This window comes from Bos taurus, chromosome X (assembly GCF_002263795.3).
Source record: "Bos taurus isolate L1 Dominette 01449 registration number 42190680 breed Hereford chromosome X, ARS-UCD2.0, whole genome shotgun sequence".
Lineage (NCBI taxonomy): Eukaryota > Metazoa > Chordata > Mammalia > Artiodactyla > Bovidae > Bos > Bos taurus.
The window spans coordinates 119368513-119395869 of record NC_037357.1 but is presented as its reverse complement, the minus strand read 5'-3'; the positions used below and the strand labels follow the sequence as shown (position 1 = coordinate 119395869).

General features: G+C 38.5%; 1 protein-coding gene across 1 annotated transcript in view; it reads right to left on the bottom strand.

Annotated features, from left to right (window-relative positions):
• Positions 1–4212: 4212 nt before the first annotated feature.
• Positions 4213–27357, bottom strand: part of APOO (apolipoprotein O) — a 53441-nt gene continuing 30296 nt past the window's right edge. Inside the window, exons 5-9 of the mRNA NM_001075639.1 lie at positions 26679–26774; positions 21855–21946; positions 18329–18409; positions 7985–8050; positions 4213–4472 (exon numbers count right to left, since the gene is read on the bottom strand). Of these exons, the coding sequence (NP_001069107.1) occupies positions 8015–8050; positions 18329–18409; positions 21855–21946; positions 26679–26774 (305 nt within the window). The 3' untranslated portion in view covers positions 4213–4472; positions 7985–8014. The remainder of the gene's footprint in view (positions 4473–7984; positions 8051–18328; positions 18410–21854; positions 21947–26678; positions 26775–27357) is intronic.

Genomic DNA, 27357 nt, shown 5'->3' with positions numbered 1-27357 from the left:
CTGCTTCCCTGTAATTATTCTGATTGTTTTGTATACTTGCTTTGTCTTTGCATCTGAACTGTAAACTGCATTTCTCCTATCAAAACAAAATATCTAGACCATGCACTCAACTGCTTCTTAATAAATCTAAAGAGGAAGTTACAGGGATTGAAGGTCTTTAGAGAGTACTCAGTCCAATCTTCTCTGTTTTGGAAGTCCGAAACATAGGGAAACACAGGGACACACACTCTCAGATAGGTGACAATGAAACAAATCCAATGCCTATGGGTATCCTTAAAGGTTAAGGAAAGGAAACAATGGACTTCCTATTCTGGAAAACCTGCCCCCCAGTGCATCCCAGCCCCTCTTGAGCAATGCTGCAATAGAGGGTTGCATTCCTGATGAAGGACTCAGAAAATGAATCACAGATATCAACCACAAAATGCCATAAAGACAAGGACACACCATAACCTTCTCAAACTTTAAAAAATGGGGAAAAACGTATCACAATGCATTCATTACAGGAGGGGCCCCACTGGACACGTGAAACCAAAATGTACAAAGTAAACATGAGACTTTTAATATTAACTTCCTTCCTTTTCTTAGAATTTAAGTGTTTTCATTTTTTTTCTTTATGTCAATGTCATGTGGGTACAGGGTCTCAAGGGCTGAACAGTTCCACTAAGTCTGCTGTAAAAAACAGAATCGTTATCGTCTGCCTCTCCCTAGCCTTTCCTAGGGCACCAGTGCCATCGTAACAACCCCTTTCTTCTCATCTTCCTGGGGTTTCCAGAGAAAGTAATGCATGTGTTCAGACTCTATCATTACCTGAAAGCTGTTTTCTCATAATTCAGAAGAGTTATGGAAGATAAATGAGATGGTTGATCTTTAAAAGCTGCTATTTTCCCTGTAGTGAACAAAAGCATATAAAATCTTTCCTCCAGCCACACTCAAATTTGGAGTCACTAACAAAATCTCAGTACTGCGCCAGATGAGCATATGACTTTACTTCCGAGTGTCAGAGCAGCCTTTGCATCCTACATTTTTCTCCATCTTTGCCTTTTGCTTTTTCTTCCATCTGTCTTGTACACTCCCAAGACAGGCCAGCACTGAAAGAACCCTTGAGTGTACCTTCAGCGTGTATCTGAGAGGAAAGAGTTTATGGACTGACTCTGCCAATGCTGAGTGTGAAGACTACTTCACAGGTGGGAGGGTTGGCAGGAAACAGAGTCACTTCCTTCGCTTTTCTTTTGCCTTCAAGTGCCATAGCTAAAGACGAACAACGAAGCTCTAGAGCTGATTAAGAAGATAAATGCCCTTAAATGTGAAATACAGGTGACTCAGCACTGAACAAAATGTGAAAATGTGAAACAGTGAAACACTGTTTATGAAAACAAACTTTTCTCCCCCTTAGACATTTGCTTGGCTATCATTTCATAAACTAAATAAGCCTGAACTTCCGTTATATTTGGAGTTTGACCTAACTGTACCCTTAGAACTATGTGCTGGCTATTTATTGACTTGAAATCTGAACCTATCAGAAGGGAAACAAAACATCAGACAGGAGGTGGACAAGGTGAATACCAAAATCTCAAGCGTTTCTTTCAGTAGTAAACAAAACCATGATTGCAAATACTGACTTTTAATTAAAATTAAACCTCAGATGAGGGTTCATTGCACAATATACTGCTGGTCCCTCTGACAGTGGTTTCTCCATTAACTTTAAAATTCCATTAACGAATTAAAAAGTGAAAACTTACACTCACAGTAAATCTCTAAGCTCATATAAATTATCATGAATAATGCTGGTCACAAAGAAAAATGTCCCTCTAAACACCCAGCCTTTTTCAAAATGAAAGTGCAAAGTGTGTTCACAGATAGAAAAATGAGGAAAAATCTTTTTGTTGTTGTTGAACTCAAACCTTCTTTTAATTTTAAATTATTTTTATTTATTTATTTGGCTGCACTGGGTCTTAGTTGTGGCATGTGGGGTCTAGTTCCCTGACCAGGGATCGAACCCAGGCCCCCTGCACTGGGAGTGCAGAGTCTTAGCCACTGGATTACCACGAAAGTCCCAGAATTTTTTTTTCAAACTAATGAAAATAATTACTACTCATTACTTGGCCTAATTTTAACTGTCACTTTTTGTTGTTGTTGTATAGCTACCAAGTCGTGTCTGACTCTTTGCAACCCCATAGACTGCAGCATGCCAGGCTACTCTGTCCTCCACTGTCTCCTAGAGTTTGCTCAAATCCATGTCCATTGAGTAGGTAATGCTATCTAACCATCTCATCCTCTGCCACCCCCTTCTCCTTTTGCCTTCCATCTTGCCAAGTATCAGGGTCTTTTTCAATGAGTCGACTCTTCGCATCAGGTGGCCAAAGTACTGGAGCTTCAGCTTCAGTCCTTCCAGTTAATATTCAGGGTTGATTTCCTTTAGGATTGACTGGTTTGATCTTGCTGTCCAAGGGACTCTCAAGAGTCTTCTCCAGCATCACAATTCAAAAGCAGCAATGTTCAGTGCTCAGCCTTCTTTATGGATCAACTCTCACATCCATACTTGACTACTAGAAACACCATAGCTTTGACTATACAGACCTTTGTTGGCAAAGTGATGTGATGTCACAGATTTGCCATTTAACCACAAGTAAGTTGCATTTTTCTATCTTTATATGTGAACACAAGTATTATACATACATTTTGAATTTTCTTTGGGCCATTTAGATATAATGCCACTGATCCATCTGCATCACATGGGCCACCACTGGGCTGGAATCCAGCCCTGCATTTAGCACAAAAGCTGCTGACCCAGCGGCCCCGGCACCTGCTACTCCACAGCCTCGGTGGGTGGTCTCTCAGCTGGCCTCGATTCTTCTACTACTATTACTGTAACTTTGTCCCAAGGTGTGACACAGGTGATAAGATTGTGAAGGCATTCTCTAGTATCACTGGTCTTTTTTCCCCCCACTGAAACAACTGCTTTAAATCTTGATTTTGACACAGCAATTTTTCTTAGGAGATATGATCACAGAATAGAGCATGCCACATTTGTCTCTTCAGAGAAGCTTAGATCACACTGTACGGTAGAGAAGCTTCCTCCAAAGCATTAAAGTTATCCAAACAGAACTACTCTGATTAAGTAACAGATAAATTGCATTGAGAGTCAGCCTTGTTTTGTTGTTTTTTGGCCATGCTGTGCAGCATGTGGGATCTTGGTACCTTGATTAGGGATGGAACCTGTGCCCGTTACAGTAGAGGCATGGAATCTTAACCACTGGTCTGCCAGGGAAGTCCCCAAGAGTCAGTCTTATTATAAGAAAAAAAAAAGGTTATAAGAAACAGAATAAAAAGTGTAACTGTAAATAGAGAATATTAACTCAGGATTAAAAAAAACAGAGTACAAATGCACTGAGGTAAGGAAACAAGCCAAAAAGGAAAGATACAAAATTGTACTCTGAAAAGTATAAAGTGAAGTTAAAGTGTTAGTCGCTCAGTCATGTCCAACTCTTTGTGACCCCATGGACTTTAGCCTACCAGGCTCCTCTGTCCATGGGATTTTCCAGGCGAGAATACTGGAGTGGGTTGCTCCACATGCTGTGGAGCAACTTTCCATGCCTCCCACTGGCAGTCAAGAACTGGAAGATCTATACAAGCTGGGAGGCAATGGCATAAAACAAGGAGTCATGGTCATTGTTTTCTTTTGTATGTCTTCTCATTATGGTCAGGCAACTATTACTTACAAGTTTTGTTCCTTGGGCTGGCGATGGAAGCATGATCTCTCAGCTCCAGAGCCACTCTTCTTTTTTTATTTAAAAAAAATGTTATTTACCTATTTTTGACTGCATTGGGTATTAGCTGTGGCGTGCAGGCTCTTCATGGTGCTCAGGCTTCTCTCTAGTTGTGTTGGGCAGGCTCCAGAGCACATGGACTCTATAGCTGTGGCTCACAGGCTTAGTTGCTCCACAGCATGTGGGATCTTAGTTCCCTGAACAGGGATCGAACCTATGTCCCCTAGAGTCATTCTTCTTAATGAAACCTTTGGAGACTGCCAGCTGATGCTAAGACGAGTGGGTGGTTTTCCTACACACACACACACACACACACACACACACACACACACACCATGCACATACATACATGTACACTCAGACACATACCACATATACACACAGGGAAAGGACATCAGGTACACTTAAACTGTCACTCAAACAATATCAGGGGAAAAAAGGACAATTTTTTTTAACTTAGATCTTTAATTATGTACATAAATAGCAACATGAGAACGAGGAGTTCTAAGGCCTATACATTCTCTCTAGGTGGAAGCATTTCAGATTAGTCCACTTGGAGTATGGCATCACCCAAGATAACGGAGAGGCCTAGGACAGTTTTGCCAGAAGAAGAATGCCAATTTACTACATTCAGTACTGACTTCTCTGCCATTTTTCTGTAGAAATACTGGTTTACCATATGGAGTTTCCAATGTTTACCTATAACTAAAAGAAAAAGAAAAACATAAATGTAGTGTCCTCCCAGAAAAACAGCTCTAAGAGTTTGCATTTTTAAAATTTCTTAGGTTTAAATAGAGAAAGTCACATCAAATACATATATTACCATTATATGACATCACAATGAGCTGGTGAAAACTGTAATTATTCCCATTTTATAAATGAGTACACTAAAAACCAGAAAGGATTTTGGTTTATCTTTTATTTCCAACACTATATGCAGATTCTCAACTGGCTGTATATCTGAGATAAATTAACCAGATGGATGGGTGAATAAATGAAAAGTAACTGCTTAAATGGCACAGCACACACTACATTCCTCCCCTTCTGAAAATCAAACAACTATATTTCCATCCATCTGCTGGGGGAGACCATGATGATATCACAGCAAGTCCAACACATACCTTTCCTCACATCACCACCCCATCATTCTTTTCTGGAATGAAACACACATCAAATCCAAAGATACATCAAATCCAAAGATACAGCAAAGACAAGCCACCTCTTCTTCAGATTGCCTTTCTCCTAATATGTAATGAATCTACTTATAAAAATTTTAGAGGCCAGTGACTATTTCCTTGATCTTTTAAAATAAAACAAAACATTTTTAAACATGTAAACTACTAGCTTACCTTTTCTATCTCAGTTTATTAATCTGTTTTGAACTTCTCTAAGAATTCAATAGATTTACTGCATTGTTAAAAAAAAAAACTTCAAACTGCCAACAATCTATATTAATAATGTTTTAATAGATTATGGCAGTCCATACTAGGAAATTATTAAGCAGCTAAAGGAGGAATAAGTGCCAACAGGGAAAGATGTACACAATATATTAAGTGACCAAAAAAAGGCAAGTTAATGTATAAAATAGATAACTAATGAGAACCTACTGTATAGCACAGAGAACTCTACTCAATGCTCTGTGGTGACCTCCAGGCAAGAATACTGGAGTGGGTTGCCATTCCCTTCTCCAGATCTTCCTGACCCAGGGATCAAACCTGGGTCTCCTGCACTGCAGGCAGATTTTTACCATCTGAGCTACCAGGGAAGTCCTGTCCTGATTCACTATGTTGTATAGCAGAAACTAAGGCAACACTGTAGAGCAACTATATTCCAATAAAAATTAATTTCAAAAAAGCATGTTAATTCATTCAGCATAGCTAAACATAGCAGTGTCTGCAAAGTATTCTTATCAAAAAATTGGACCTAAATCTGATTAAGCCTTCAAATCCAACAGCCAGTTTATGAGAAATGCAGAGAGGAGAGGAACCAAGAGATAAAACAGAATGACACTAAATGGATACACTCAGCCACAGGCAGAACATGGGAAATTTCTAAAAGACAAATACGCCTAGTTTTTCAACAAATAAATGGTAATAGAAAAATGAGGGAGAAGGAACTATTACAGCTTAAGAGGGACTTAAAATATCTGAAAACATAGTTTATATCTTTGTAAAAAAAAAAATGAAAGACACTTAAGAGACTCATCAGTCAAATGCAATGGGCAGATCTTGTTATGATCCTGACTCAACCAAAACAACTGTAAAAAGTTATTAATGAGACAATCAGGGAAATCTGCATACTCTGAATATTAAATGGTATTAAGGAATTAGTGTTAATTTCTCTAGATGTGATAATAAAATTGCAGTATGTGCCTGCATGGAACTTTTGGTGTACTTGCAAAACAGTACAAGGAATATGATCTCATTCTATCAAAAACCCAAAAGCATATTTGGATGTGTGTGTGTGAGAAAAAAGTTTGGAATGATATACAAACTATTAACAGAAATTACCTCTGGGAAAGGATTGGAAGACAAAACAAGCTTTCAAAACATTTATCTAAAAACAATTCTTTACAGCAAATATGCATCATTTTATAATTAAAAACTACATTTCCAATAAACAACTTAAAAAAACGAAATCAAGGTTGTATATACAATAAGCTGAACTCTGGCATGGAACATTTTTGAAAAAATGAAATGAATATGTACACAGTTTCCCTATATTCTGTGACTCATTGTCCCTAGAGAGAAATATAATACTATCCAGTGTCAAATCTCTGACGAACATGTGCGACTTCCTGGCAGCTTACCCCCTAGTCACCCAGATGCACATCTGGCCCCACTCCCCAGAGATGCCAATTGTGGGGTGGGGCTTAAGCCTCTGCTTTTCAACAATCTCCCAGGTAATCTGTATCACAAAATGTGAGAAATGCTGATTTAGGGTTTCTATGTGAAGGGCTGGGATGTGAAAGAGGATCTGAATTTATTTTCTGTGACCGCTAAAGCAAGATCAGACCACTGTGTAGGAGTTATAAGGAGACATATTTTTGCTTAGTATAAGAAACAGCTTCCTAAAAATTAGAACTGTCCAAAGATGGTTGCCCCATAGGGTGCTTTTCCTATCAGTGGAGGTAAAAACTAGGAACACACAGGGCTACAGAGAATTTCTCTTGAGGCTGGGGGTTATACCAAATACTTCTTTAAAATTCTAAGATTATATGACTCTCTGGGTCTCCAAAAATACTGGGACAACGTGAGAAAGAAAAACCTCAAACCCAGAGCTTTCATGAATTTTAAAACAGTAGCCATGACTTGCGATAAATGTAACACTGACTTTTTTAAAATAAATTTCTATTATAAAAGAAAATTCATATTCATTGCAAAAATTTAAAAATACATAGTTATATAGAAGAAAAAGTATAAAAATCATCATAATCTTACTATCTTAAGATACATACTTAAATTTTTTTTATTTTCTGGTAATTATCCTCTCTAAAAATGTATTAGACTAGCTTCTTTTTTTCATTTGATAATTGTGCATATGTGTGTGTGCTAAGTCAATTCAGTCATGTTCAGCTCTTTGCAACCCTATGGACTGTAGCCCCATAGGCTCCTCTGTCCATGGGATTTCCAGGGAAGAATACTGGAGTGGGTTGCCATTTCCTCCTCCAGGGGATCTTCCCAACCCAGGGTCTGAACCCACGTCTCCTGCATCTTCTGCATTGGCAGGTGTATTCTTTACCACCGAGCCACCTGGGAAGCCCAGCCTCAAGTTACTCAATCTTTAAGGAAAGAAAATTACACCTGTGAATTCCCTATGTCACTTATTCTATATAATCTCGAGCGTCTCTACCAAAGTCATGCATTCAGCAAATGTTTATTGAATGATTATTAGGTGAATACAAGTGTGCTGACTATAGTGAAATGCTGTCTGAAAAAAATAAGCTTAAGAAATGATTGTCTGAAATAGGTTTGTAGACAAATCACAACTGTCGAGTTCTAGCTTGTCTAAAAAACCCAGGTACTTCTCAGAACAAACACAATTAAAGAAGTCATAGCACTTAGGCCCAAAAATTAAAGATGAAATAAAATATCATCCTGGCCCTTACGCTTCCGCCACACAAAGTTTAAATGCCTATAATTAATTAATTAAAGACAAGTCATTTCAATTGGTGCTAATAATGCTAAAAATAACCATAAAGTTTTTTTGTTCTTTACCTGTTTAAAATGGGAAGAGCATGGAGTATTCTACTTATTTCCAGGTGAGTTCTTCACATTTCCTGACTTGTAAGACAGAAAGTAAGAATATTAATGCGGTTTGAAAAGAAATAGTAAAACTTCTAAAGAAATAGTGCACTGTTTCAAAGTGCACATCTTCCTAATTGAATATTATCTGATGCAAAGTGACCCATGTCTCCATAAGCTACAGGTATTACTAGGGCTCCCTGAGGGCCCTGTTGTAGAAACTGACTCGGGCCCAGAGGACAGGAGGAAATAAAACTCCATTAATCCTCACTACACAGACTTGGCCAACAGCTGATTCAATAAAACATCCAATCAACAGTGAAAAGATTTCTTCACTACTTTATGTTATCGTCCTTGTTAAGGAAGGTTACTGAATCACTTTGCTATATACCTGAAACTAAAACAATATTGTAAATCAACTAAACTGTGGTAAAATTTAGAGGAAAAAAAAGAATAGTCACTATGATTGGAACATTAAAAAAAAAAAAAAGGTTTTACACATATGGTAATACTTCCTGTAGGTCCTCTACTCTGTATATCATTCACTGTAGGGGTCAAATCACAAAACATGTTTATTCTGAAAGAGGTTATAATCAGACCACACCCATCCTGCCTAGCTGTCATCTGAGAACATATAATTAGGTCATGTCATCCATGAGAAGTGATGAAGGAAAGGTTCTAGAGGGAAAAATTCATGGGCTACATGTTTAAGACCTTACTTTCTTTCTCGTATGTTCTTAAGACTGTAATTCTGAAAACACATTAATAAGACCTGATGTACGTCAAGGAACTGAGCTCCCATGAGTGGCAATCTGAAAAACACTAGGCTGCATTTGGGTGAAAATGGGGCTGTGATTCTGTGGGCGACTTGGTGCAGGTTCTCCTAGGGGCCTTCTCTCAGAGTTACCCATGAGTGAAGGAGGGGGAAAGTGAAAAAGCAGGAACAAACGCCTAACCCTATAATTTCAGAGCATAGTTTCTAGGCAACGTCAGGCTTACTGTAGGGGCTAAGAACCTGTCTCTAAGCACAGTGATCATACATTCCGGTTTGCTCAAGTTATCCATACTGGTTTATACCCGCTGTTTCAGTATAATTAATAAGTGTCCCCTTTCACTCTCAAGGGTATCCTGTCTTGGATGACAAATTATATGACCACTGTATCTACAGACCACAACCACTTGATGATGGAGTTCTGGGGAATAAAGCAAGATGTATTGCTTGGTGGATTATCATACAATATCCAGGTCCACTTGCTGCTCTGAATCTACAGGACTCAGTACCTCTGTGTCTTACTCTATTCCTCCAGAGCCTCTTTCTCACACAGTCACGCACACACCAGAGGCCTTCTTGCTGTTGCTCTTCCAACTTGCCAAGCTCCTTCCTGGGATAAGACCTTTACAAAACAAATCCTTTGACCTAGACTGGTCACTCCCAATTTTTACCTGGCTAAATGCTATTGGTCCTTCAGATCAAGGCTTTCTTCTGCCCTCTGCCCTTCTATTCAGATGAGAATCTTTATTCACATTCATAGCACCCATGCACTTCCTGATTTGTGGAATTCTTTCATTCATGTTTGAATCCTTCACTAATGTATGTTTCACAAGTGCACAATATCCCTTGGACCTCTTAGCACAGAGCATTCAAACATTTGTTGAATAAACAAATGGAATGAGGTAGAACCTAGAAATCTGATGAGTGTTTAAAAAAAGTTGGGGCATGTAATTAATGAAGAGATAAAAACAAGCTTCTGAAGATAAGTGAGATAAGCATGTCCAACAATTGGGTGTGTCATAAAAATCATGTGGTTCTCTACCTAGTTAAATGTATTTCAGGTCTGAATTATCTTAACATAATGCTTGCCAAGTACTTTCAGTGACATCTTATATATTCTACTATGGGTATTTGCCAGCAACTCGATCTCAAAAATATAAACTGCTAAGTTCATAAGCTTTTTAATCTTTTGGACATTAAGAAAATGAGCACATAAAAACATTATTCTGGTTGAAGAAAACTACTCTGTTGCTAAGAAATTTTTCTTGTTTGATTACATACTACTTATAGTATAATAAAACATGACAGTCAAATATCTCACTAATGAAATAGTGAGCCCATCCACGCTATTACAAATCAGATCTCTCTTGGCAGAAATCATCATGATTTCAGCAAAAACAATATTCTGACTTCAAAAGACAGTTTGTGACTTAGCACAAGCCAGAAATCAATTTTTTTGCATCTCCAGACAGTTTTATTTAAAATATTTTACAATGTAACCATTTTCCTTATAATCTAATTTTAATACATATTGGGTTTCACTGTTCTTTTTAAGTGATTAATGCATTTTAACCCAACACATCTAAAAAATATTATACTATTATTGCAACATGTAATCAATATAACATCAATCAATATTAAAATCCTGAGATAGTTTACAATCTTTTTAATTTGGACCATGTCTTCTAAATTTGGTGTGAATTTGCCCTTATAGCACACCTCAGTGCGGATCAGCTACACTTCATGTAGTCCATAGCTGGTGTCTGCCATATTAACTGCTATGGGCTACAGGAATTAATCAAAATATTTATTTCTAATTAATATGTACTGCCATATGAAGGGGTATTTGTAGCTAAACCTTTAAGGTATAGTAACCCACTGAAATGTCTGAGCCCTTCACTAGCTGAATCATTTTGATCAATTACTTCTCCAAAATGCAGTTTCCTCAGTTATAACATGGGGATAATAATAGCTGGCTTAAAATTCAATGTTCAAAAAACTAAGATCATGGCATCTGGTCACATCACTTCATGGCGAATAGATGGAGGAAAAATGGAAACAGTGGCAGACTTTATTTTCTTGGGCTCCAAAATCACTGCAGAGAGTGACTGCAGCCAAAGATGCTTGCTTCTTGGAAGAAAAGCTATGACAAACCTAGAGAGCATATTAAAAGCAGAGACATGACTTTGCTAACAAAGGTCCATAGAATCAAAGTTATGGTTTTTCCAGAAATAATGTATGGATATGAGAGTTGGACCATTAAGAATGCTGAGTGCCAAAGAATTGATGGTTTTGAACTGTGGTGTTGGAGAAGACTCTTGAGAGTCCCTTGGCCAGCAAGGTGATCAAACCAGTCAATCCTAAGGGAAATCAATCCTGAATACTCATTGCAAGGATGGATGCTGAAGCCGAAGCTCCAATACGTTGGCCACCTGATGCAGAGCTGACTCAATGGAAAAGACCCTGATGCTGGGAAAGATTGAAGGCAAAAGGAGGAGGAGATGACACAGGATGAGATGGTTGGATGGCATCACCATTTCATTGGACATGAGTTTGAGGAAACTCTGGAAGATGGTGAAGGACAGGGAAGCCTGGCGTGCTGCAGTCCATGGGGTCACAAAGAGTCGAACATGACTGAGTGACTGAACAAATAATAGAACCTGCTTCACAGACTCTTCCTGAGCAAAGAGTTTAGCACCCAGGGCCAAGCTCCCAGCAAGTACTCCATAAATGTCCCATATCCTATGTGGTAGGTCACTTAACTTTTTCAATGAGGAAATAAAAGGTAAGGAAAAATGACCTGTCAAAACCCCAATGAAATTCCAGTTCACTGGGTGTGGTAGGCAGAATAATGGCCCCCCAGAGGTGTTTGCATCCTAATGCTGGAACCTGTGACTGTGCTACTGTACATGGCAAAGGAGAATTACAGTGGCACTGGAGTTAAGGTTGCAAACCAGCTGACCTTACGATAGGGAGATTATCTTGGATTATCTAGGTTGGCCCAATTGAATCACATGGGTTCCTACAGCGTAAGAGAACAGAAGACAGGGTCAAAGAAATAGGACATGAACAGGGCTCAACTGCAGAGGCTGGCTTTGAAGACGGAGGATGAGGGCTGGGAGACGAGGAATGCTGCAGCCTCTAGAGGCTGAGAACTGCCCTTAGCTGACAGCCAGCAAAGCAGACCTTGACCCTATAACCGCCAAGAAACTGAATTCTGTCAACAACCTGAATGAGCAGGAAGTGGATTCTCCCCTGGAACCTCCAGAAAGGACTCAAGGACAACTTAATTTAGCACCGGACGTCTAACCTACAGAGTCTAAGAAAATAGATTTGCATTCATCTCAGTCAGTAACGTTGTGGTCATTTGTTACGGCAGCAAATAGCAAACTAAAACAGATACAAGGACTTTTGACTAATGAGTATAAGCTCTATGGCTCCATTTTCCATCAGGAGATGTTGCCTTCTCCCGTGCAGATGTCACATGACATCTATCATGGCTACCATGTCTAAAGTTGGTCCATTTTCTCTGCTTCTGACATGGATAAACCCACTGAATCATCGAAACAACCCCCATTTACCAGAGCACCAGAACAATTTCCCAAGGTTCCCTGGTGGCTCAGCTGGTAAAGAGTCCACCTGCAATGCAGGAGACCTGGGTTTGATGCCTCAGTTGGGACAATCCCCTGGAGAAGGGAAAGGCTACCCACTCTGGTCTTCTGGCCTGGAGAATTCCATGGACTGTATAGTCCACAGGGTCGCAAAGAGTCGGACTCAACTGAGCCACTTTCACTCACTCAAGGATTCTAAGAGGTGGGGGTGCGGGGGGAACTGGAGAAGAGCCTGGCGTGTCCACTATGGAGTCTACTCTCTTGGCTACCAGGTCACACGGCATCGTGCCTTGTCTACGTTTTCTGATACCAAAAGTGTATGTCTTTCAAAAAAAGGAGAGACCTTTTCTTTCAGGATTTCTTATTTTTTATTTTGCTAAGTAATATTGTTTTTAAAGAACAAAAGAAAACTCATTACCTAGTACCTTTATTTCTTAGCATTTTAATAACAAAAACTAGAATGGGCAGAAATTCAGAATAAATTTAGCTTTACGGAAAACCCACTATATTGTCCTTATTTTTATTTTATTGTGGTAAGAACACTTAATATGAGATCTGCTCTCCTGACAAATTTTAAAGTGTACAATATTGTAATGCTAACTATAGGCACTATGCTGTACAGCAGATCTCTAGAATTATCCATCTTGTATAACTGAAATTTTATACCCATTAAATAGCAACTCCCCATTTTCCCCTCACCCCCTGCTTCTATAAATCTGACTGTTTTAGATACTTCATGTAAGTGAACTCAAACAGTATTTCTCCTGTGACTGCCTTATTTCAGAGATGATCATTTTAAAATCATATCACTTACAGCTAAACTTGAGTGTGTTTAGAAAGCTGAGGAATTTTGAATGGAGGAAGAGAAAACAGGATTTACTCAGGATGGTGGCCACTGTTTCCCTTTTATTTTCCTGCTGAGCTAGCAAAGGCTTGAATACAACTATTAAAAGCTCAGCATTAGAAATTCTGCTCAGTTTTCACATTAGTAACAGGTTTATATTTCTTTATATTTTCCTGCCCTTCAAAGAAGTATTAAGTTCTTGGCTTTTAGTTATTGTTGGTCTTTAGCAGTCATTTTAAAATTCTTTGATAGTAAATTGTCACAAGTTTTTAAAACCTACTGAAAATTAAACATGACTTTTACTGAAACACATTGCTGTGTTTGGTTAATTTAGAAGACAATTCCAAAAGGGCCATCTGTGACCCTGGGGCCTGCCACCCACCACGGGCCTCCATCTCTGAAACTCAGACTTTGGGCTGGGACTATTCTGAAGGGGTTTCAGATTAGCAATGAACAATCAATGAATAGTTTCCTGCTTTTATTAAGTGCCTAGAGTCAAAGAGTGAAAACTGTAATGGAAACGATCTATGAATCAACTATATTAAGAACTCCTGATCATTATCAAAAGGCATCAAAACTGAAAAGACTAGCCTCAAACCGGGAGAAGACATCTGCAAACACGTGACCACAATATTAATATCTAGGATAAAACGAAGCCTTTTACATCAATCATTAAGAAAGGAACTAATGACCCACATAAAAAATGCCAAAAGACATGAACAGGCATTTCAAGAAGAAACCAATAAACATGTGAAAAGATGTTCAACCTCATTCGTAATCAAAGGAATGTACACCAAAACAACAAAGAGAAATTCTGAGACCACTGTGACATGGCAGCCAGAAAACTATTGCAGAGTTCTTGCATCACATCAGAAGGACACAGAGCCAGCTTCTACCAGCCAAAATGAGCAACCTGAACTCCAACAAGGATAAGAATTACAAAGCATTCAAACCCAAATATGTTTAAATTGACAAATTCAAAATGATTGTTAAAAAAAAAAAAAAAAAACTAGTTGGAGACATTCTGAGGATGTGAGGGAACAAATTTATTATTCTGAAAGCCAGACAAATCCAAGAGAAAAAGCTCAGCATTTATCTTGTCTTTCCTATAACTAACTAACTAGTTTATGAGCGGAAAGAGTTCTTTATTCACGTGCTCTAGCTATCACGTGAAAATGAAATGACAGAAATAGAATATCACCATTTTCCAACTCCCAGTAAATCAGTGAGTCTAGGCATTGATCCTCAACAGCCACTAACACCAAACTGGTAAAGTGAAGCAAAAACATAGGTGCCTGCACAGACCTATGGCCTTGCCAACTGGACCAGCACAAACTTGATTAGGCAGCCTGTGGACCCAGCAGCCAATCTTCAGGAAATGTAGAGAAGAGAGGAACACTTTCAACTGCACCTAGGTGTGTAATCAGTAAAACCCAAACTGTTGGAAACTACAGGTCCAACGTGCCAGGTTCTTTTAACAGATACAGTGTAAGGAAAATAAGAGGATGGAAGGAGAAACTGTAGATTAAAAGTGACTTAGAAGGGGAAAAAAGCCTTAAAAGAAATATCAAGTCAGAAATAATAGTGGGCAAGACTAAAGAGACAGGGATAGATACTTAGGTGACAAAGCTATTAATAGTTGAAAGAAAGTACATTATTGGGGCAACTAAGGAAATCTGACTGTGGACTGCATATTAGATAATGTCTATGTAAACAAAGAAATGTCAACTTTCCTGAGCATGATAATGGTATTGTGATTCTATCAGTAAATGACCATATTCTTTGGAAATACACACTGAATTAGATATGGGTAGAAAGCGCCATATCTATAAGTTTCAAATGGTTCAGAAAAATAAAATACACATGTGTGAGTGCCCAAGCATGTGTAAAACAACAGACAAAGCAAATGTAGCAAAATGGTAACTGGTGAATCTAAGTGAAGGGTATATTCATTATACTATTCCTGCAACTGTTTTGCAGTTCTGAATTTTTTTTTTTCAAAACAAAAACTGGGGAACAAAACAAAGCCACACATACACACACACCACAGTGAAAAACTACTTCAAAAGCACCAGACTGGCAAAAATAGAAAACTTGTCATCTAGTAAAATTGATGTGCAGACCCTATGAACTAGGAATCTCAGCCTAGAAAGACTCTTAATTAAAAAAAAAAAAAAAAGACTCTTAATAAACCATGACACATGTACAAAAATATGCTCACAGCTGTGTGTGCAACAATATACTGAAAACCATCCAACTAGCCATCATCATGGGATTTCCCCATAAAGAAATATTCTATAGCAGTATAAATTAATAAACTACGGCCATACACAGCCCATAAACATAATGCTTAGGGAACAAAACAACTTGCAAAATAATACACAGAGTAAGACTCCATCTAGACAAACTATATATTTATTTACAAGTATATCTGATATAGTTACGTTAAAAGGCAAAAAACAGGCAAGCTGAACCACAGTGTTTAGGTTAAACTACAAGAAAAGTTTAAAGAAGAACAAAGGAATAAAAACTTCAAAATTCTGGATAGTGGTTCTCTCTGGGTAGACAGAGGGGCACAGGAAGAAGTTGAAAGACACTGGTAATTTCCTATTTTTAAAGATGGATGGTTGGTTGGTATATGAATGGTCATTGTATTGTTGGATTTTAAACTGTAAATAAACATATACACAGTTATTGTACATATATTTTATATATTCTTTTATCTCAAAAAAGGAAAAAACCCTGACCCACTATGATGACAATATTTCTGGACACACCCATCTTTGCTTCACAGTTCTGCCAAAGCAAAGAATTCATTTTAGCTGAAGCAGATTAATTCCTCTTCACCAACCAATCACAGAACTGAAAGATCACCTCATTCAAATTTCAGTGGTAGAAGACTCACTGCAAATATTTAGAATTAACTCCTAAAAGGGAAAAGGGATGTGGTGGACCAAAAAATGCCACAGACTTCCTTAGGGTTTTTGAGAGCAATACAGCTCCATGGGAAATAATTAAGAACTGAACCACCATTCATACCACTTAAAATTTCAGGGCTCCGTTTTAAACACAATGGCCACAAATTTCTTTTGACTATTTACAACCAAAAGTATGTATATCTGTTACATGATTGTAGTACAAACAATTATGAATCAGACTGCACTGAATTTGAGACTGGTAATTAAAGCCTGACTTGAAAACCAATTTCTAAACATGCTAAGAAACAAACAAAAATCTCCTCCACAAAGTGTTCCCCAATTCCTTTCAAAGAGTTCCTGAGCTCCAAAAGATTCCTGTTTCAGGGTAGCTTAAATCTTTACTCTCAGTAGTAAAGAAAAAACAAACAAAAAATACTGAAACCCACAAAGTCCAACAAGGCAGGGGGCAGGGAAATCAATAAAAAACAAAAGCATTTCACTATCAAAAATAATTCCCCAAATCTAAGTACATCAAATCTTGAATTAATAGGGCCTTCTGATATTTTTCACTTAGAACTTGTGCTAAATGTTTAAGTTGTCAATATCCATTTTATTAGCTTCTAGTCACGACAGATAGCTGTCAGGAGAACTGTGCTTGAGAGTAAATGAGTGGAACTCTCAGTGATGCTCAAGAGGGCAAGGGCACAGACAGGAGACCAGAGAAGATATATAGACCAACCTCAGACTAATTAGGCATCTTTACTACCTCACTCCCCATATCCAGCGTTTTCAAACAGCCATAAAGTGCTGGCCTGTTCAGCTTGCATTCCAACCACAGTCCAGTTGGTGAGCACGTGTCTGCCTGACACCACAGTGAACGCTCAGACTCCCAGGGGACAACCCCCCCTCACCATGGCTTTTGTGTGCATTAGTTCTGTACTGACACCACAGCGAGCACGCAGAACTGAGGTGGAGTTTCATTTTCCACATTTCTTTCTAAGGCTGTGTGTGTATAGCTTTCCTGACAGTCTACTTCCTTTCTCATATTAAACTCAGTGTGGACTTAAGGAATTTTTTTAACAGGAAAGAGAGCTTCCAAAGAAAATGTCAGAGAAATGAAAATAAAACTATGAGTGTTTAGTCTTTAAGATGGATTGCCAAAGGGCACTTGATATTAATATACAACTTCCTACTCAAGAGCTAGCTGGTTTTAAACAGGCTCAATAGAGGTTAATTCCTTTAGAAATCACCAGTACAAAACCTAGTCTTAAGATTTCACTGGAAGAGTATTTATGTAACTAATGAGAAGGGCTTATAATTTATTCTACAATGTTACTTTCAAGTTCCAGTTCAAATTCCTGGACTTTGAGAAAGGTATTTATATTTTTTTAAAAGAGTACTTTGATTTGAGATGACCAGAATCAAGTGTTCTATGATAAGGTATGTTAATAATAAGAACCCTAATTCTTCCTCATTGAGCTGTGCCTCTGAGTGCTCAGAGAAGACATGATGCCTTGTTCTACACTTACTCTTCCTTATCAGAGCAGAGAGAACGTTCCAGCAAACATGGGCAACATTTATCAGCTAAGTGGCTGTGAGAAGAGACAAAAAAATAGCATGTCCTTATAATTCCACAACCTCTTCCCCTCTGATGCTCGCCTACGACTCAGTAGAGTGGCCTGTAACTGGTGGCTGGGCCCCCATATGCCCCTAACTGGGCCCAGAGGCTAGGGGATGAACAGATACAGTACTGATAAAGCAAAGAATGGAGCCTATGATGAGTGAAACAGCAAGAGGAGAAGTCTCGGCTATTCATCTTCTGCTGGGAACATACCCTGTTTCCATCTATTCTAGTTTTGATAAAACTTTCAGATAATATGCAACACTCTGAACAAATTGTAAATCCACAGAGCGGAAATTATGGTCTAAGACTGAAGTGGAATGCATTCTATGATCCCTTCTTATATTCAGCCCGGCTAAAAACAATCAAATGCATAGAAGTTCTATTGCTCCTCCAATAAAGGCCACCCGAGAAGAATCTGAGCCACAGGCATAAGGAAATACAAACACAAAAAGCAGGAGCAAGCAACAGGGTTATTAAGAATTTTATAAAACCTGAGAGAAACCACACATTTAAACTGAAAGGAAGATAATGAAAAAGATCTTTCTCACCTTTTGAAAGTTCTCCTTCCACAAATCTTCTACGACAATGTATCCTCGTAAACCCCAGTCATACAATTTCTCTCCACTGACCTTGAAATAAAATATAAAAGATCCATTGCTATTTCATATCTGAAGTGGTAAGGAAGAGAATTTATTGCTTTCTTTTGTCCCATTTCCAAAACAAGTGTATTTAAGCAGACAACTACCACAGGAATCTTGATTGAACATACCCATTAAAACTATATAATGTAAGCAAATAAAAGATAGCAAGAATGATGGGGTAAGAAGAAAAAATAGTTTGCCCATGTATAGCTACTGTTTAAAATAATGTGCCATAAATTATAGGTGTATATTTCAACCTTTCACAATTTCAAGGGAAAAAATGCTGATATGAGAAATTCCTAAAAAATCAGATAAGAAAGAAGGCTTCTACCTATCACATCTAGCATGTAACAGCCAACCAAGTCTGAAACTCAAGATGAAAATCATTCATTCATTTTAGGGGCTAGGTAAAAAAACAAGTGAGCCCAGTAAAGACGGTCAGTCTTCCTAGATCCCTCAAAACATAAAAGTCTTTGAGTTTCTATAGGACTTTTGCTGTCTGCTCCAAAATCCTTTCTACAACATGCAGAAAGGTAGGGTCCAGGGTCAGAGAACATTTTGGGGTAAGTGAGCTCCCTACCTTAAAAGGTGCTGATCCACCTTTGGCCTGCTGACTTCAATTACTGGAAACTTTTTAAAAAAATATTGAGCTTTCTTAAAAAGAAACTTCCAATAATTTGCATTCATTGGTCCTATTTATGACAATATTGATTAGTCTTCTACATGAAACTACTTTGATTTTTTGAAAGCAGTTATTATTCTCTTCCGAATTTTTATAATCTCTATATACCATTTGTCTCTATATACCATTTTACTTTACCAAGCACATTCACATGATTTATCTCTATTCTATATAACAATCCTATATGGTAAGTAGGCAAAGATTATTAGGATATATTCAGAGGCCAAATGACTCATCCAAGGTCACAATGCTAGTAAATCCAGCCTTTGGCTGCAACATACTGGTTTCTTACAAGTTATATTCTTCCAGTTGTGCCAACTGTTCTTAAAATATGATATGATGTGATTCTCAGACTCATTGGTAGATGTAACAAGCATTTACTATCAGTATGGCACTGTTCTCAGTGTTTTAAATTTCTGAGAGAAAAATAATATTCACCCATCACTTTCAGAGTTTTCTGACAATATTTCAAACACTACTGAACAGAAAACAAAACTTTAAAAGTGATTATTCACCCATCACTTTCAGAGTTTTCTGACAATATTTCAAACACTACTGAACAGAAAACAAAACTTTAAAAGTGATTAAGTGGCTTGTCCAAGGTCATGGCATTCATTAGGAGGGAAAAAAAGAGGAAGTAGAAAAGAAACTGTGAAATAGGAACTAATTCTCTTTTGATCACTGATGTTTGTTTTGTTTTATTGTGCAAAATACACATAATATAAAATTTACCATTTTAACCACTTCTAGGTGTACAATTCGGTGGTAATTACATTCACAATGTTATGTGACCATCACCACCACTATTTTCAGAACTTTTTCATCATTCCAAACAGATCACTAATGTTTTATATCTAGTGAAAACAGTTAATTGCTTTGTTCTGGCTTACTCTAGGTACAAAAAAAAAGACAAAACTCTTTCCCACTGACTTTAAAAATAAATTAGAATACAACTCAGATTTGTAGGCTACTATCTTGGTTGTGAATACAAAAAATTCTTTTGCAATGCATGCTGTGGCATGGAAGATTAAAAAAAAGACCTCTACTCAGAGGGCTACTACATATGCTTCTCAACCACCAGCCAATTTACTATTTAAACCATAACAGACTGAGATGATGTTTGATTATTTTTGTGATCTAGGGCAGGCAGACATGATTCACTGTTCCAGAGCTGGGACTGAAGCAGACAGAGGATCAGTAACTGCCTCCAGGACTGCTATAAACAACGCCAAACCCATGTTATAAAGATTGTACTGGTATTTGCCACCAAAGCCAACAATTTCCCACAGCTGGATCCACTGGGCTCCCACCTACAACTGGAGCACCATCCAGGAATCTAGACTTGATGATATTGTAAGGACTCCAGGGGGCACAGTGTCTGGATGGACTGGCTCAGAGCTTCAGGAACTAGTTCTGGTGATGGCACTGCTCTTCTTCCTAGAAACCAGTCTCAGTGTGATATGGCAGTTCTAGCAAATGAATCCCCATCTCCAAAAGCTACCTAGGATCTCAAAACTTTAAGTCGGCCTCGTTCTTGCCAGTTTTCCAAGGGATTTCATGTGTACAGTCCCTCCGAGTCCAGACACCACTGCCCTGAGGGAGTCTAGTCTTTATCAGTGGTTCTCAAATATTATGGGCTTGCAAAAACCCTACAGAGGGCCTGCTAAAACACAGACTGCTGGCCCTAACTCTCAGTGTCTAAGTCAACAGGTCTGGGTTGGGGCCTGAAAACCTGCATTTCTAATAAGTTCCCAGGTGATCCTGATCCCACTGATCCAGGGACTACAGTCTGAGAACTGCTGGTCTAGCTGTTATGGACTGAACTGTGTCCCCCAAAACTCATGTGTTGAAGCCCTAACCCACAATGTGACTGTTTGGAGAAAGGGCCTTTAAAGAGGTAATTAAGGTCAAGTGAAGTCATAAGGGTGGAGCTCTAATCCACTGGTGTCATTATAAGACAAGGATGACACATCAGGAAAGTGTGTATACAGTGACAAGGCTACACGAGGACACGGAGAAGGTGGCCATCTGCAAGTCAAGGAGAGAGGCCTCAGGAGAAACCAACCCTGCTCACACCTTGCTCTTGGGCTTCCAGCCTTCAGAACTGTGAGAAAATAAATTTCCATTATTTAAGCCTCACAGGCTTGGTATTTTGTCATGGCAGCTTGAGCTGATGAAGGCATCAGCTGTACTCGTGTCTCGGCCACTATGTTCTACCTGCCAGGATGCCATCAAGCTGAGGCCTCAAGGGTAAGAAAGGATCAGCCAACTGACAGCCCTAAAAAGGGCATTCCCAACAGAGCGAACTGCACTCCCTGAAGTCCCCAGCAAGGAAAGTGAGGCTGGCACCAGACGAGGGGGAAGGCGCAGAGGGCCAGAGCACAAGGCCCATGCCTACAATGCCAGGGAAGGCAGGCTATGACCAGGTACGCCCAACCTGAGAATGATCTGTAAACACCATCTCTGGAATTTGAGTCTCTAGGCTTCCATGTAATTATGCAAAAAAGGTATATTAAATTTTCTTTGATTAATACTCAAATTAGCTTGTCTTCTCTGAATACTGACATTGAAAGGAGGGCCAGAACTGAGGAGAAAACCATTTAAATTTGCTGCAAAACCATTTAAATCTATATGTGCAAAGAAATTTTACTCTGGTATTATAAAGTCTGCAAAATAAAATTAAATGAAGCAGTAAACCCATACATACACGAGCAAGAACAAGGGACATGCAAGCTTACTGATATAACTTACCTGGACAAATACAATGGCTTGTTGTGGATAATAAAGAGAGGCAGCAAATCCCATGAAACCAGGTGGATATACCAGCTTCTTTATCTTTGAACCTATTAAATAAAAGGTTGTGGACACCATCAGAAGATTTATTATCTCTATCATCACAGTTTGCCTTATACATCTAACACTGTGTAAGACTCCTTCACACCATGCCAGTGCCAAATTGCTGTGGTTAGGGCATCTCTCCAGACAAAATCTTAAAAGGGGCACAAGGTACCTCTACAGAAATGCCATGGATTTGCTGCTGAGAGCCAAGACAGCTGGTGTAACAGCATGTGTGTGTTAGTGGAGAGAGTCCAGCCTCGCTCAGGTGGGCATTGTCACCACTCTCCTTTAAGGTCAGTTCCCTTTCAGCTCACCCAGAGAGAGAACCTGCTTCTCAACAAGTCCCATCTATATGTAAAAAGTTCTTATTAGAGTTTCAATCGCCTTGCTCTTAAATATGACTGTACAACAGAGGAAAGGTGAAGAAAGCTCACAACATAAAAGAGGACATCAAGACAAGAAAGACAGAAAAATGACCAAAGGAAAAATAAAACCAAATCAAACTTGTTGTTAGGTATCATCAATAAATTTAAGGAGCTACTGCATTAAAAGAAAAATGAGCTTTGTGAAACACAGCAGAAAAGAGCTCTTGGAAATGACCAAAGTAAAATAATTCAAAAGAAGAAAATAATCAAGAATACATAAGAGGAATCTGATAGGGGCTCCCCAGAGGGCTGAGTGGTAAAGAATCTGCCTGCCAGTGCAGGAGACGCAAGTTCGATCCCTGGGTTGGGAAGATCCCCTGGAGAAGGAAATGGCAATCCACTCCAATATTCTTTCCTGGGAAATCCCATGGACAGAGGAGCCTGGTGGGATACAGTCCATGGGATTGCGAAGAGTTGGACACAGCTGAGCAACTGAGCGCTGTGCACAGAGAAAGCTGATAGGCAGCTGCTCTTGAGTTTCTAGCTCCAACTGGTGCACACAATGACCTGGGGGTCCTAGAAGTTCTGGAAGGAAGTACAATCCCCTGCTTCCCTGCCTGTTTCCACCCCCACACTTCCCAAGAAGCCAGTGATGTAGACTGCAACTGTCAGCATGGCCAGAGGGAGCCTCCAGAAGGCAACAACAAAGGGCAACAACCACCTGCCCTCCTTGAGTGGCCTGGCTGGGCCTACTTCCTCTGAATAATCATCCATTCATCTCTCTTCCAGAGAGATACCTCTTGTCCTCACCACAGTCCTGGCCACCCTCATCACCATTATCTGCCAAATGCCCAAGAAACCTATCCGTATGATCCAGCAATCCCTCTTCCGGGTGTATATCCAAAGGAAACAAAGTCAGTAACCTGAAATACCTCATGTTCATTGCAGCATTATTCACAATAGTGAATGAAAACAAACTAAATGTCTGGAGTGGAGGAATGGATAAAGAAACTATGGTATACATTTGCAATGGAATATTATTAAGCCTTTAAAAATAAGGACATTCTACCATGTGCAAAAATATGGATGAACCTAGAGGACATTATGCTAAGTGAAATAATTCAGACAGAGAAAGAAAAAAACAGCACATGATTTCACTGATATGTAGAAGCTAAAAAAGTCAAATATACAGAAGCAAAGAGTAGAAGGGTGGCTATCAAGAGTAGGGAGGTGGGAGAAATGTGGAGATATTGATCAAAGGATACAAAGATGCAGTTATGTAGGATGAGTAAGTCTAGAGATCTAATGTGCAGTATGAGAACTACAGTTAATAATACTGAACCCTGGACATTTACTGAGAGGAGATTTCAGATGCTCTCATCACAAAAAAGGTAACTATGTGAGAAGATATATTAATTAGCTCCACTTCAGTAATCATTTCACTATTTATACACATATGTTGTTGCTGCTGCTGTTCAGTCGCCCAGCTGTGTCAGACTCTTTGCTACCCCATGGACTGCAACACACCAGGCCACTCTGTCCCTCACCATCTTCTGAAATTTGCCCAAGTTCATGTCCATTGCATTGGTGATGCCATGCAGCCATCTCATCCTCTGACACCCTCTTCTCCTTCTGCCCTCAATCTTTTCCAGCATCAGGTACTTTTCCAATGAGTCAGCTGTTCTCATCAGATGACCAAAATACTGGAGTTTCAACTTTAGCATCAGTCCTTCCAGCAAGTATTCAGGGTTGATTTCCCTTAAGATTGACTGGTTTGATCTCCTTGCTGTCCAAGGGACTCTCAGGAATCTTCTCCAGCATCACAGTTCGAAGGTGTCAATTCTTCAGTGCTCTGTCTTCTTTACAGTCCAGCTCTCACAACCGTACATGACCACTGGGAAGACCATAGCCTCCACTATACGGACTTTGTCAGTAATGTCTCTGCTTTTCAGCACACTGTCTAGGTATGTCATAGCTTTCCTGCCAAGAAGCAACCGTCTTCTGATTTCATGGCTGCAGTCACCATCCATAGTGATTTTGGAGCCCAGGAGGAAATCTGTCACTACTTCCACCTTTCCCCCCTCTATCTGCCATGAAGTAATGGGGCCAGATGCCATGATCTTAGTTTTTTTAAATACTTAGTTTTAAGCTGGCTCTTTCACTCTCCTCCTTCACCCTTATCAAGAGGTTCTTTAGTTCCTCTTTGCTTTCTGCCATTAGAGTGGGATCATCCACATATCTGAGGCTGTTGATGTTTCTCCCACCTATCTTGATTCCAGGCTGTAACTCATCCAGCCTGGCATTTCTCATAATGTGCTCAGTGTATAAACAAATAGGGTGACAGCAGACAGCCCTGTCATATACATATACACATATCAAAACATCACTTTGTATACCTTAAATACATATATATTTTTATTATAATTTTTCTACTTTAAGTACAACATACTCTATAATAATTAATATTACTTTACAAAATGGGGAGGGGGGAAATTATGCTTGAAAGGATAAACAATTGCCTAGCATTTTAGAGATATTTACTATCAAAATAAAAGTCCTAATTATAAATGAAACCTGTCTATTGAGTTGTCAAGCCTTGGTTAATTTGTATACAAGCAATTCATACAACTGTGTGTACTTAAGAAAAAAAACTGAATTTCTTTATTAAAAAATAAAATAAAATTATATTAAGATAAATACAATGTTTGAAAAAAGAAAGAAAAGAAATCCTACCAGGACAGACTTAGCCCATCATACTGCTGCCAGCATCTACCTAAAGGGGCCTGCAAATCACTCTGACCACCCTCCCACTCATTTTGCTTAGGAACCCCCACCCAGGCTCCTATATCCCAGCACCCATGGGAAAAGATCTATTGTACAGTATGTGTGTATGTGTACTTTTCTGGAAAAGAATTAAGGTTTTAAAGTATTTTAATACAACTAGAGCTCTCTCAGGAAAAGGGAGAGGGGAACATCTAAACAAACAAGCAAATAAAGACAAAGGCAAAGGCCCCACAGCAGCAGATGTCCTTCTGTTGCTGATCTGCTCAGGGGAGCACAGTTCCTGGTCATCCTCAGGACGGTCAGCCCAGTGGATGTGCAGAGGAAGAACACAGTGCAGAGCGCATGCATGGCACAGGGAGCTGTAAAACTGTTCCATGTGCTCTCCCCACGGAGAGGGAAGGAGGAAGCTAATCTCACTTGATTCCACATTCCTGGCTCCCTAACAGCCAGTCAACATTCCAACACCCTGGCCTTGGGATCTCCATAAATTCTAAACACTATCTAAATAAGATAGGAATGCTTTTTTGGACAGCTTTACAGAAGGAGGGGAAAGAAGTTTGGGACAAAAAGCTGATTCAACTATTGCCCAAGTCGATTAGCAAAAATAAACTCTGCTTTTAATTCTTATATATTCTGCACCAAATGGGAGGAGGACACAGGAACTACAACAGGACCGCACTCTTCTGTATTGTAAAACAACAGTTAAGGCAGGTATAGAAAGGTTCTTAATACTGAGAAACAGTTATCAAACTAGTCTCTATAGTCATCTCTTATTGGAACCTGATTACAGGCTTCATAATCTTTCTAATTTAGAAAATTTTGTAATCTGAATTTTATAACCAGTGAAACTTCCAAGTAGTTCATAACAAATTCATCTCATTACGGTAAAGTATTTTATCATCCTGTATTTCCTATAAATACTTTGTAATCCAGTAGTAAGATGTAGTAATATCTCTAAGTTGATATTTGTTAGCTTCTAACTTTAAGTATTTTAAAAGATTTTTTTTATCATCACTGACTGAAGCTATAAGACATCAAGAAATTATAAGCTCTCTATGAAATCACTGTACTGTGATTAATAGCCTGATGTGTTTTACTTTCTAATCTTTTATATTACAAAAAAATACTACAGTGCACAACCTTGAACATATGCCATTCTACATGTGTACAATAACATTTAAGAGGTAAACTGCCAGAATTCCAACCAATTAGCCTGATCTTAATAGTGAAATATTTAGAAACAGTTTCTCAGGTGTGACAGGTCTTAGTTAACAAAAGTTCACTTTCTGTACTGAAGAGCAACAGGAATTTGACCAAGTAAATGAAGTAAATGTGCCTATGAAGGATAACTAACTTATTTAAATCAAAAGTACATAATTTTTTTCATTTTTTTTTTTACAATTTCTATATATGTTTAAAATCAAATATACTGGAGAAAATAATGATATCAATTATACACCAAGAAGGCTATATGCAGAAGCCAATTCATTATTCCAAAAACTGATAAATGAAAACAAAGAACCAAACATATATCTTATCTCTGATTTATAAATTTTTTTCTTAAAAAAAACTACAAAATTGTACCTACCTCTAGCCAAAACGAGTCCAACAACTCCAGCAAAACCAATAACACCAAGTCTTGGAAAAAATCCAGGAGGTGCATTTTGGAGATATTCATAGCTGTCTACAATAGAATCAGACCAGAAAATAGTACCATAAATTGCTCATTAATAAATAAAACACACACACCAAGTGTATTTCAATTAAAAATAAATAAAAATAAACAAAAAGAACAAAACAGTAAGTCATATATAAAAGTATATGTAGTATCAAATACTTTTCAAATAATGTAGTCTGCTGTTAATATGCTTCAACAAGTTCTTTTTATGTGAGAGATAAACATGATTTACTAGTCACATAGTAAGTATCCAATTCTCAAACACTTTTTAGTCTGATGATAATCTGGCAGTAACATTAGATTATCTTCATAATTCTTGAAGGCAACAGATCTGAATCAATTATTTGTAAAGGGAGAAATACAACTACAGGAATCTCTCGCTATTCAAACACAGGATCAGAATAAACTTGGATAAATCTTTGGACAGATGTGTCACTGTCTGAAGCTTTGTTGATTGCTCTCTAAAACTCAGAAGCCAAATATATCAGACTCAGGGGGAAAAAAAACATATCTTTTGCCATCTGAATTCATTATTCAGACTCAAGAAATGAAAAATCTAAACACTGAAGGAAACTTGTAGCGCAAGTAC